This window comes from Anoplopoma fimbria, chromosome 5, assembly GCF_027596085.1.
Source record: "Anoplopoma fimbria isolate UVic2021 breed Golden Eagle Sablefish chromosome 5, Afim_UVic_2022, whole genome shotgun sequence".
Classification (NCBI taxonomy): Eukaryota; Metazoa; Chordata; class Actinopteri; order Perciformes; family Anoplopomatidae; genus Anoplopoma; species Anoplopoma fimbria.
Genome location: NC_072453.1, coordinates 16,584,404 through 16,597,149, shown reverse-complemented (window position 1 = coordinate 16,597,149; position 12,746 = coordinate 16,584,404). Strand labels below are relative to the sequence as shown.

The following is a 12,746-nucleotide window of genomic DNA, read 5'->3' as shown; positions in this document are numbered from 1 at the left end:
ATATGATGTTCTGCACGCCGACCAATATCCAGTCAAGCCTATTTAACATTAACCAATATTATTTAATGAGATGAAAGTGCAGTAGGAGTGCAATAAAAGTGAGATATCCTAATATGAATACCATTAGAAAAAGAAAACAGCCAGGTCAGATCAAAGCTTTGTACAGCTATTTGCATTTAATTACAAATTTGCAAAGATACATTTTCATATCAACAGGTAGATGCAGTAATCCGGTGATGGAAAAGGGTCTCTCTCCTGGTAGCAATAACCTTTACAGATCTCAGTTTTCTTATTACTACCGTACATTTTATCCACAAGGATTCTACAGGGATGAAAACAGCGATGTAATGTCTCATAAAAATATGTTTGTCTATTCCCTGTGATTCTATGTGCTATGTTACTGTGCAGCCTCCCTTGTCTCCCTTGTAGGGGTTCTTGTCATCTGCAACGCCCTTTATCAGCGGATCGTTCGGTATCAGGGCCTCAACAAAAGAGACGGTCTCTGCACAGTTTGCAGCCAACTGTTGTTGAGAGGAAAAAAGATGGAGACAGCAGTAAGTTTAGCAGATTGTCTTTAGGAGATTTAAACTTGCATGCTACAATATTCATTAATCATTTAGCTACACTAATTGTGTTCAAAATTGTCTTAATACGAGAGCTACTGGTCGCTAAAATTAAAGATGATTTTGGACAGATTCCTCACAATCAATGGCAAGAACATTTTTTGTTTTTATTTTATTTTTAAAGAGGTAATTTACTTACTGGTGTCCTGGTTGTGCTAACTTCCTTCTTCAACTGTTCCAGCTCCATTTTCAGGATTTCCTTATCTGACATATCCCGAGCCATCCTGACTGTAAGAGGATATCAAGATCAAAATGTTAAAATAAAAAATAAAAATACTTTCTTTAACTTATTTTCTTCAAGTCCTTCGTCAAAACAAATGTAAATACAGCATAGACAAACATCTTAATCATCAATCTTTACCTGTTGAATGGTGGGATCCCCAAAAATGTGAGAAATGTGTTGGCTCCTAAGAGCTCATCGACTGTATGACTGCCTGTAGTCCGGTAGCTTCTTCACACTGACTGACTGATCCCTGCTGTCCCACTGCTCTTCATCCCAGCTGATCCCTCTTGCTGCAGGCTTTTGGGAGAGGTCGGCGAAGGATTGGACCTGATGTCACCAATCCCCCGTGATGAGATTAAACAATCAGGAGCCGTAACCTCTGCACAGGAAGGAGGAAGGTAAGGGATCCTTATGGATCTGCAGGTGAGCTGGAGAAAGTGGGACATAGAAAACGATGGACGTGTGAACTTCACATCATCTGTTACTAACTTGTATTAGAAATCTCTGGGTCCTTATTGCTCCTCTAAAAAACATATTCACAATATGCTGTCTAGCATGCAGCCTTTAGATTTATAACTATAACTAGAGACAGTTATGGTTCTAATTGCTGTATTCTGTATCAAAAAGTGGGTTGGCCTTCTTTTTCCTTTTAAAGAGACAAGCATTTGTTTTTTATTTCTTTATAATGGACTTCTCCAAGAATTGTCATTATATTATTGGCACACTTATTATTCTGCTACTTGGACTCAAAGTTGCACTTAAGTCGCACACACTTTAGACTTGACTTAGAGGTGCAATATGTTACTTGTGAGCATCTCTGGGTTTGAGAGGCTTTAAGGTTTATAGCAAACTACAACTAGTACAAAACACTGCTGCTAGGATATCAACGAAACCAGATGATCTGATCATATTACCCCTTTTTTTTTATTTCTTTAAATGGAATCCCTGTGCATGCTTGATTGATCTTCAAGGTTCTACTTTTAAATATTACACAGACTTGCACCATCCTGCTTATCACCTTCAGTGTGTGTACATATATATATATATATATATATATATATATATATATATTTGTGTGTGTTGTCTCACTTCTGTACGTTTTTGTATATTTTGCTAATGTTTATATGCATCCCCTTGGGCTCTTATAAACTTTGACTTGTCTTGACTTAAACTTTTTTTCTTTTTCACTGGCATTTTAAATATCATATCAGTAGCTAACCCATACATTTGACTTGGCTTTAACGTGGGTATGAGTTAATTGTGTGTTTATACTTCATGAGCACTGGGCCTTGTGCCAAGAGGAAGGAGGCCAAGTCCACAGCACTGATTGAATTATATACTTTGATCTGTCAGTCCATCCAATCAGTTGTGACGTCATTCTAATAGAACAAATTGTGGACACATCGAAGGCTACAGTCTGCTGACACTGAAGTTTTTGGGGAATAAATATATATATATTTACTAAATATATCTTTAAAGACACTACCCTTCCTGTTTACAACCAGGGTTTGGGGAAAAAACTGCATGGATGCATATATGTTTGTTTAGTAATATTGAAATATGATGTGTTCTTTTAACATTTAGATTATTTTTAATTTCTTGTGATTGTTTATGGGCAGTTTGGTAATCCTTAATTCAAACCCACTGGCATTTTCTGGGCCTTAAAAGTACCTATAAATGTAAATTTGAGCCTCTTTCTATTGTACAGTATATGTTAGCACACCTCTCACTTAATGTAACCAGATATAGGCTGCAGCTTCCAGCCCTCTGTGACCCTACACAGCATAAACAGGTAAAGTTAATGGATGGATAGAGGCCTGTTGGGCTGGAAAAGGACTGACGGCATCAAAAAAGCTTGTTGATACAAACAGATCCAGTGAAAGTGATGATTTGTGTTCAATATGAAGTGTTTCTTGCTCTGTGAAACTAGTCCCACTACTCTGTGCTACTCACCTCCAACTGACATTTCATCTGAGACATGACAAGCTACTGATCCTTAACTAAACCTTCAGCTGGACTCACACTAAGCCATTTTCAGGATCTGGGTTAGTCTCTTCTACTAAAGATTAGCGCTAGACACGTCACTGTGGATCAACAGCACCATGATCACCTGATGAAATAATCCCCCTCCCCATTTTTCTGTCCTATTTCAATTCCATACTTTGAGTCACTTGCACTGTGGCTTTAAATGTGATTAATCAAGAAGTTGTTCAATAAGAAATACCAAACATTCTCTGGTAAATCTTTGTATTTAAGGAATAGTGTGTGAGATTTAGTGACATCTAGTGGTGAGGTTGCAAATGGCCTTGGTTGCAGATATCTATCCCTATCTTTATGAATTTATTAGTACAAGGAGCTACGCTTATCAATAATCCTTCTATGATTGCTTTAAAATACACCCATTGAATCTTAAAAACAAATTAATTAATTCTTTTTTTATTTAGATGTAACTAAATAGTTTATAGAGCAGCAACAGTTCTGTTTACAACAGCATGTTCACTATATAAAATAATGAATAACTCCCTGGAAACAAATGTTGAATGTCAATAACATAAATTGCATTCCTAATAAATGATGATAATCAAAAATGAAGAACAGACATTAGATAATATGTCTTTCCTCCTGATGCACTTATGACTTCTGGTGACTAGTAGTTCTCTTGAATACCTATGTTGAATACACTTATTGTAAGTCGCTTTGGATAAAAGCGTCTGCTAAATGACTGTAATGTAATGTAATGTAATGTAATGTTAAACATACATTAACCTCCTTTAGGGGTCTTGACTGCTGCTTAAGGACAGATGGTTTTGGTTGGCTGATGTAAAAAACAAATCTAAGCATCACACACATCTATCTAGTCGAGGGGATAAGTAACGATACCAATTCAATAGATCTTTTTAAAGGAAATTTAAATAATGTTTAATACTTCTTCACCTCTTAAAAGGACAATTTGGGATTTGTTAAACTGAAATACAGAAGAAATTCATAATCTTTTGTGAGATAGGAAAAAACAGTTTTTACACATTGATATAAGTATGAATCATGGTTCTGTTTACAACAGCATGTTCACTATATAAAATAATGAATAACTCCCTGGAAACAAATGTTGAATGTCAATAACATAAATTGCATTCCTAATAAATGATGATAATCAAAAATGAAGAACAGACATTAGATAATATGTCTTTCCTCCTAATTGCTTTGTCTCAGCCTGCATAGAAGTTGAATTGAGATTTATGCATTGACAAAAATTGCAATTATATCTCTCTGTACCAATTTATATCAATATCTACACATGCAAATAGCCCGCAAAGTAATAATTAAGTGACAATCAAGCATTTTGAGCTTCTGGTGACGTATACGGCTCCTGCACCAATGAACGAGTCCTAACCCGCCCACTCGGCTCCGTCAGCCAATAGGAGGGCGTCTTCGCACTACACCAGAAACTATTTTCAAAATAAGAGCATCAGCGTCCGAACAGACGCCACGTTCTATGGATATATTAGACGCATGCTTTTATTTCGACACCGCGTGTGTATTTTCACCAGAAGTCCCTTCTGCAGGTTTAGATTGCAGCAGCAATGGCGGCTCCCAGCAGGAAGCAGACTTTGAGGTTCCTCAGCCAGCTAGGAGCCTTTATTCTGACCAGGTTTGGGTTCTGGAACTGTTTTAGCATGCTGATGCTGTTTGCTGAACGAGCAGACTCAAAAAGGTAAGAAAAATAAGATAATATAGCTAATATTAGCTCAGGAGCTAACATGCTAAGTCAATGCAAAACGTGGACAAACACAGGTTTACCCCCATGTGGATCTGTTTAAATTAAAAGTGCATGCTATATTTGGCCTGGTCTGTCATTTGCAGAAGGACAGGCTGTCATTTCTCTCTGTTAGTGATGGTAAAGGAGCCCTGTGGTGGGCTGGGCTTTACATTCAGACACCACACCCCTCTGACCTATCCTGTAATTACTGCAAGTTTAAGGAAAAGTCTGCAGCCTCTGTCACACCTGGCTGCCTCTTTCCTTTGGGTTAGGTGCATTTCTAAAGCCAGACTGTTTTTAGTTGGGTTTGTGCAGAAAGGATCCACTTACAATAAGTCATATGTTTAGATTTATGTTGATTATTAATTGAGTTTTTGTGCTGCTCAGTGCTTCATGAATGTGAATAGTTTGAGTTTCTACATTAAAACTCTCTCTTAGATGCTTGTTTAAGAAAGGACTAGTAGTTCTCTTGAATACCTATGTTGAATACACTTATTGTAAGTCGCTTTGGATAAAAGCGTCTGCTAAATGACTGTAATGTAATGTAATGTAATGTTAAACATACATTAACCTCCTTTAGGGGTCTTGACTGCTGCTTAAGGACAGATGGTTTTGGTTGGCTGATGTAAAAAAAAACAAATCTAAGCATCACACACATCTATCTAGTCGAGGGGATAAGTAACGATACCAATTCAATAGATCTTTTTAAAGGAAATTTAAATAATGTTTAATACTTCTTCACCTCTTAAAAGGACAATTTGGGATTTGTTTCACTGAAATACAGAAGAAATTCATAATATTTTGTGAGATAGGAAAAAACAGTTTTTACACATTGATATAAGTATGAATCATGGTTAAAATGTTGTCTGTCAATATCATAAAATCTGTAATAATCTCACACAATAGCAGTATATCACAAGAAAAATCATTTTATTCATGTAGATGTGACAGAACTATTTTGAGAGATGATAAAGGACAACCTTGAATTGTTCAGTGGTTTATTGTTAATGGATCTTAAGACTAATTGATTGATCACAATAACAGTTGACGGATGACTCCGTGACTAAATGTACATTATTAGTAGTTGCAGCCCCCAAAACAAGTTCATGTTTAATGTTGTTGCTGCAGAAGCATTTCACTACAATGTGCAGCTTGAATTCTGACCTCTCTGCAATACACTATTATATATTTATACATGTGCAATACTGATGCAAAGGAGGCAGTAGTATAAATTAAATATTAAACCTCTTTTTCATTCATTGTCCTCTCCAGGAAGCCAGACATCCATGTACCATACCTGTACGTGGACATGGGGGTTGCAGTGCTCTGTGCCAGCTTCATGTCGTTTGGGGTGAAGAGGAGGTGGTTTGCAATGGCCGCCGCCGTACAACTGGCCGTCAGCACTTACGCATCGTATGCTGGAGAACAGGTGTACTACGGGGACTGGCTTAAGGTGAGTCACCTTCTGGGGTTTGCGGTAACAAAGCGGATGTTCAGAAAGTTACCTGTGTGCTGCCTTCTGATATACACCAGTTAAACTTTAAATAATGGGACGGATGGTTTGTGTTTCCATTTGTCTCCTCCCAGATCCTTTCTAAATGAAATGTTTTTTTGTTTTTAGGATATTGTTTTCATTCAGGTCACATGCTCAGTTTTGATCTACAGCTTACAAATGTACTAACTGTGGTCAATATCTGATCCCAATCTGAACAAGTTGGCCTGATGTCATGTGTATATAGATGTTTTTTTCTCCATAGAATATGGTCTAGTTAGTTAAAAAAATGATGTTGTTCAGCCATGGCCCCATTGCCACCTCTCTCAAATACTTCTTCTTCAGAGACAGGGTAGGTTACTGGTATCAACCAAAATAAACCAGTTCCAAATAGTATTGAAACATCTAATTAACATGCTGAAGCCTGTGTGTGTATTACTGTATAAATGTGGTGAAATACTAGTTTTGATTTGTCTTCGGTTTAACAGCCTGACCGTTGTTGCCCCTTCAGGTACGGATGTATTCCAGAGCGCTGGCCATTATTGGAGGCTTTCTGGTTCTGGCCAGCGGGGCGGGGGAGGTGTACAGACAGAAACCTCGCAGCAGATCCCTGCAGTCTACAGGACAAGTTTTCCTGGGCGTTTATCTCATTTGCATGGTAAGAACATCTGTTTTATTTGCATATTATTTTATCTGGATGTAAATGTTAAATGGACTGTACTTGTATAGCGCTTTTCTAGTCTTCCGACCACTCAAAGCGCTTTTACATTACTAATCATTCACCCATTCACACCCATTCACACACTGATGACAGGAGCTACCATGCAAGGTGCCACCTGACCATCAGGACCCTAACTAACATTCATACACATACATACATACATACACCGCGGGAGCAATTTGGGGTTAAGTGTCTTGCCCAAGGTCACATCGACATGGACTGCCGGAGCCGGGGATCGAACCCTGCTCTCCACTGAGCCACAGCCACAGGATGTGGAAAAGTCAGTTGGATATTCTGACACTTCACTCAGTTGTTTGAATAAGAACAGAATACATTTTATCAACTGACTGAAGCTCTTATCCAAATTGTCATAAAGTGAATTTTGTTAAGACAATATGCCGGAGACCGTACGTGGCAATGCTAAGAACCAAATGTGGTTTTAACTAGATTATTAGATTAGTTGATTGATAGAGAATCAATTGACTTTTTTGAAAGCAAAAACAGCAAACATTCTCTAGTTCCAGCTCATTAATTGTGATAGTTTGCTGCTTTTCTCTGTTTTATATATTAAACTGATTATATTTGGTCAGACAAAACTAAACATTTAAAGACATCACAATGGGCTCTGGGGTACTGAAGCTCATTTCTCATTATCATCTGACATTTTATAGATTCAATTCCTAATCAATCAAAAAATAGGTGGTAGATTAATTGATAATGGTTATTAGTTGCAGCCACTGTCTTAACAAGCCAATTTAAAGGTTGTTTAGTTTGGATTCAGTGTGTCTGTGGGTGTGTGTGTGTGTGTGTGTGTGTGTGTGTTTGTGTCTTTTGCGATCACTACACTAAATGACCTACTTGAGATCAATATGTACAAACCAGATAATCATCATTTATATTAGTGAGAATAAGACACAGGCACTTTATTTATGCATATGTCAAATGTATTTATCTATAATACGTTTTTCATAAAACAAACTGTACAAACCAAAACCTGTTTTCAGTGTCATTTTAAATCACGCAGTACCACCTTCCCCCCACTAGGTGTACTCCCTCCAGCACAGCAAAGAGGACCAGCAGGCCTATCTGAACCACATCATTGGAGGAGAGATCACTCTGATGCTGCTGGAGGTGCTCTTTGGGGTGCTGGCTCTGGCCTTCCTCTCCGGCTACTACATCCGCCTGGCCGCTCAGATCCTGGCCACCACTCTGCCTCTGGTGATCCTGCTCATTGACGGCAATCTGGGCTACTGGCACAACACCCGCAAGGTGGAGTTCTGGAACCAGATGAAGCTGATCGGACATAACGTGGGCATCTTCGGCGCCGTGTTGATCCTGGCAACTGACGGTTGAACCCTTGAGGCTCTCAGAGACAACTCCTACAGGCCGAGGTGTCTGCGCAGGATGCAGTTGTTGGCCTTTTGCGCCAGAGCTCGACTTTGAACTCAGACCTGCCGTCGCTCAGTGACCTCTCAGGATTCAAACACTCCAGGCTGAGACTGTTGAATGTACGCGGCGTCGATTGTTTTTGGGCACCAGTTGGTATCTTTTGCTTTTGCAAGAAAAAGAAAAAAAACAAAAAAAACACATGCTTCCTTTTTCGCAATTTTATAATTTATTTGTTTACATTTTTGTATCTGTTATGCTCTGAAACATGACACTAATGTTAAGTATTGATACTGTATATCTACAGAATACCTTCTACTCCAGAAATCATAGTCTTAAATGTAATAATAATGTTTCACAGTATATGGTTTTCAAAATTTGCAAATAAAGGGAATCTTAAACTGAAACTCATGTGGCATTTTGTGCTACAGTACATTTGGTAATAAGCTCTAGGCCTTCATGTGAATTTCTCTCAATTTAACAGCCCGTCTACAGTTTGTAAACTATGATGACGTAAGTGAGTTCAAGCAGTTTGGCAAAGGAAGTACTGCGTAGTACAGGTACTTCTCAAGCTATGCAAGGGCGTTTACCACCAAAGATCACAAATGAAACTTAAACAAATGGACCTTCCTGATCAGTGTGCTATTAGGGAGTGGGTAGAAAACATTAGCAAGTGGCCCAGTATTTAGTGGTCAGATATATATATACATGCTATACGAGGACTTTTTTATGACTTTTCCGACATGCTATGACTTTATTTGACTTTCTATACTATGATTTTTTTCGATATACAATAATATGACTTCTTCATTACTTTTTTAAACAAACTTTAATATGACTTTTTTTAACTTATACTATGATTTTTTTCTATTACTTTTTTTGACATGCTATTCAATGACTTTTTTCATAATTTTTTTCATAATGCTATACTATGACTTTTTTGGCATTAGCATTGTGTGTCCGAAAAAGTCATAAAAAAAGACTCATAGTATAGCATGTTGAAAAAAGTAATGAAGTAGTCATAGTATAGCATTTCGAAATAAGTCATAGTATAGTTTGTTTAAAGAACTTGTGAAAAAGTAATCGTATAGAATGTCATAGTATTAGGTCAAGGTATAGTATGTTGAAAAATGTCATGAAAAGTAATATGATTTTTTTAAATAGTCATAGTATAGCATGTCAAAAAAAATTAGTCATTAAAAAGTCATAGTATAGTCAATATAGTATGTTGACAAATGTCATGAATAAGTTATGCTCTAGCGTGTTGAAATGAATCATGAAAAAGTCATAGTATAGTATGTTTAAAGGACTTGTGAAAAAGTAATCTTATAGAATGTTTAAAAAAGTTATGGCATAGTCTTTCAAAAAAATACATCCTAGTATACTATGTCGAAAAAGTTATGAACAAGTCCTACTATAACAAAGTAAAAGTATATCATGCCAAAAAAACTCATACTTTAGCATGTATAGAAATCATAGTTCAGCATAGAGAAAAAGTCATTAAAAAGTTGTAGTATAGTATGACGAAAGAGTTCATGAAAAAGTGAAAGCATAATTTGTTTTGAAATTTAAATTCATAGTATATTGAGTCAAAAAAAGTCACAAAACCCAGGTATTACCAGAATAACACACGTCATCGGTCCTGTCTCTCTGAGTCTGTGTCACTTGCGGCCTGTTTGTTCTTGCGGTCGTGCTCCGCTTTGATCAGGGTTCCGATCACAGCCAGCAACACGGTGATGGTGATGACGAGCACTGTGGCCGTCTCAGCGACGCACAGCTGGCTGTCCAGGGATGCCAGGGAGCTCCCGGCTAGCAGAGGAGGAGCACGGCAGATGATGTCATTGTAGTCGTCCACATTCAGATGTCGAACGTGAAGGATCTTGCTGAAGACGCGCTGCAGCTCGCAGTCACAGGTCCAGGGGTTGATGGACATCTGAAGGTGGGTGGAGGTGGTCTGGAGCTTCAGGAAGGTCTTGAACCTGATGTGCTGCAGGTGGTTTCCCTGGAGACCAAACAGCGTCAGACTGCGCAAAGGAGAAAGAGCTTCTGTCTCGATGAGGGAGATGTTGTTGTGGTCGAGCAGCAGCACCTCCAGATGGAGCTGCATGCTCAACAGGCCGTCTTTGAGAACGTTCAGCCGGTTTCCTGACAGGTTGAGGAGGCTCAGTCGAGACAGGCTGCCAAAAGATCCGACGTCTATCGCCCGGATGTGGTTGTAACTGAGGTCCAGTTTCCTCAGTTTTTCAAAACCGTCCAGTGAGGTGGAGTCCAGGTGCTTCAGCAGGTTGTGGTCCAGCTGGAGATCCTGGAGGGAGAAGAGACCCTGAGAGAAGTCCTGAGGGAGCCCACGGAGCCGGTTGAAACTCAGGTCCAACCTCTCCAGAAACTGGAGGGATGACAGACACTGAAACACAGAATCAATACTAGGAATGAAGCAAAACACTGCTGGAATTAAGTGAATTATTCTAGTAAAGTTTTTATGTAGTTGTACTTTACTTAAGGATTTACATTATTTGCTACTTTTAGAGGAAAATATTGTACTTTCTACTCCACAAGATTTATTTCACAGTAAAGCTGAAACAATTAATTGATCATTCAATTGACAAAGATAAAACTTTTATTCATTCATCAAGCAGAAATGCCAGACATTTGCAATATTAGCTTTTTAATAATGATGATTAGCTGCTTGGTTAGACATTTTTGTATCTACGTAAATTACAATTCTTTGGTCTCATTATCTTTTTCCCATTTTTTAAAACCATTTTCTGACATTTAATAGAAAAAACGTCTAATTGAATCTAAAAAATATCAATGGTTACTTGATAATGTAAAAAAATGTTTGCAGTTCACAGCTTTAGTGAATAATTATTTTGTACGTTAAGATTTCACATACAAATATAAACTTAATAACAAATTGAATATAAAATGTTTTATTTTTTATAGATTAAACTTATAGTATATGAAGTATTATTATAAGTATTTATTAGTTTCACCTCCACAAGCTGCATCATTAAAATGCTGATTACATATGATTTCTCCAATAATAATTAAAACATGAACTAGATAGTAATGCAACACATTTTTTTTCTGTATTGTGACCACTTTGACTTTTGATATTTTAAGTAATTTCAGCTCATACTACTTTTCAAAATAAATATTATTGCTTTTACTTTAACAGATGCAAATATGGGTTCGACCACTGGTCTATAACAAAGTATTAAGTGCAGAATAAATGAAATGCACAGTTCCTATGTTTGGTACCTGTGGCTGCAGAGTCTGGATGCTGTTGTTGGACATCAGGAGGATCTTCAGAGACCAAAGACCCAGGAAGGATCTGGTGTGTACCTCAGTCAGCTCGTTCCCACTCAGGTCCAGCAGCCACATGCCGTGGGGGACACCGGGAGGGACCCGGACCAGACCGAGATACCGGCAGTCCACCAGGTGAGAGGACTCGTAGCACAGGCAGTGGCTGGGACACAGCTTGGAGCCCAACGCCGTGTTCAGGAGAAGAGGCAGCAGGAGCATTGTGCAGCCCAGGATGTGCATCTTGTGTTTAGATCAGATTCTGATAACTCCTCCTGAAAAACATCGCTTTCTGCTTCCTACTTCCTACCAAAACGACCTGATATTGATGTCATTTCACTAAATTCTCCATGACCACCCATTTGATATTTTCTGATTAGAGAGGGATTATGGGCTTACACATAATCACAAAACGTAACCATATCTGGGGAGCAAACCCGGTCCCTTTTGGATCATTTCCTAAAATAAGGATTGACATCTGCTGCTCTATTTGTCTTTTTATTTAATGGGAGCAGTTACTTTGTCTCTATATTTCACCACATTACATGTTTGGTGAAGGGAATCAATCTTCACCATTCACAATGCAAAAAACATGACAAGACTATTAAGCGAAAATAATCACTGCTTTGATGGAATTCTTATCATTGATAAATTGTTTAAGTAATTTTCAAAGCAAAATTATTTAGAACAGCCTCTGAAATGTGAATCATGTTTTCACTATGCACATAAACTGAACAGTTGGAGGGTTTTGTACCATTTCTCAATCAAAACAAGACATTGCAAGGAAGTATTTTAAAGTATTTTCTAACATTTTACAGACCAAACCAATTACTCAAGAAAATATTCTGAAGATTATTTGATAATGACAATAATTTTGCAGATTTACTATAATGGAGTTACCTGAGAACCACCAACTACCATCAAACTAAACCAGCCTACCTGAAATCAACCTGTAACTCCAGCAGAGAAATCAGTTTTTAGGAACTATTTCCACACAAATCCAGCTTTAATAGCAGTATTAAGTTAACCTTTTAAAGACCATGTTTAGATAAAATGCATGCTGCTGATTTTTTCCCAAGAGGACAGCAGAAAATGTCAAACAGCTTTAGAGAAGCCAGAGGATTAAGACACTTAATACACGTGTTCCAGGGATGGCTAGTTTCCTGTGACTACATGGAAGCATCACAATCAGGCTTGAAAAGAAACCTGAGCTTTGTGCATGAAAATCTCATCTGTAGAAA

The 12,746-nt window shown here is 37.9% G+C and overlaps 3 protein-coding genes across 3 annotated transcripts; 1 reads left to right on the top strand and 2 right to left on the bottom strand.

Moving 5' to 3' along the window:
* Positions 1-392: 392 nt before the first annotated feature.
* Positions 393-846, bottom strand: gngt2b (guanine nucleotide binding protein (G protein), gamma transducing activity polypeptide 2b). Its single transcript, XM_054599027.1, has 2 exons — positions 763-846; positions 393-521 (listed from the first exon to the last, which is right to left on the bottom strand). The coding sequence occupies exons 1-2, from the start codon at positions 844-846 to the stop codon at positions 393-395; spliced, it is 213 nt and encodes a 70-aa protein (XP_054455002.1).
* Positions 847-4,370: 3,524 nt separating this feature from the next.
* On the top strand, positions 4,371-8,598 carry tmem101 (transmembrane protein 101). The gene is made up of 4 exons (XM_054599018.1): positions 4,371-4,558; positions 5,876-6,056; positions 6,607-6,753; positions 7,861-8,598. Exons 1-4 carry the CDS (start codon positions 4,428-4,430, stop codon positions 8,167-8,169), a joined length of 768 nt encoding a protein of 255 aa, XP_054454993.1. The 5' UTR covers positions 4,371-4,427; the 3' UTR covers positions 8,170-8,598.
* Positions 8,599-9,835: 1,237 nt separating this feature from the next.
* Positions 9,836-11,748, bottom strand: LOC129091829 (reticulon-4 receptor-like 2). The gene is made up of 2 exons (XM_054599525.1): positions 11,464-11,748; positions 9,836-10,588 (listed from the first exon to the last, which is right to left on the bottom strand). Exons 1-2 carry the CDS (start codon positions 11,746-11,748, stop codon positions 9,836-9,838), a joined length of 1,038 nt encoding a protein of 345 aa, XP_054455500.1.
* Positions 11,749-12,746: the final 998 nt, after the last annotated feature.

Bases quoted from the DNA above. Each gene is read 5' to 3' on its own strand.
- gngt2b (XM_054599027.1), bottom strand. From the start codon at position 846: ATGGCTCGGGATATGTCAGATAAGGAAATCCTGAAAATGGAGCTGGAA. The intron at 522-762 runs GTAAGTAAATTA...TCTCAACAACAG, and splicing joins TTAGCACAACCAGGACACCA to TTGGCTGCAAACTGTGCAGA.
- tmem101 (XM_054599018.1), top strand. From the start codon at position 4,428: ATGGCGGCTCCCAGCAGGAAGCAGACTTTGAGGTTCCTCAGCCAGCTA. The intron at 4,559-5,875 runs GTAAGAAAAATA...TGTCCTCTCCAG, and splicing joins GAACGAGCAGACTCAAAAAG to GAAGCCAGACATCCATGTAC. The intron at 6,057-6,606 runs GTGAGTCACCTT...TTGCCCCTTCAG, and splicing joins ACTACGGGGACTGGCTTAAG to GTACGGATGTATTCCAGAGC.
- LOC129091829 (XM_054599525.1), bottom strand. From the start codon at position 11,748: ATGCACATCCTGGGCTGCACAATGCTCCTGCTGCCTCTTCTCCTGAAC. The intron at 10,589-11,463 runs GTACCAAACATA...TCATCCCTCCAG, and splicing joins TCCAGACTCTGCAGCCACAG to TTTCTGGAGAGGTTGGACCT.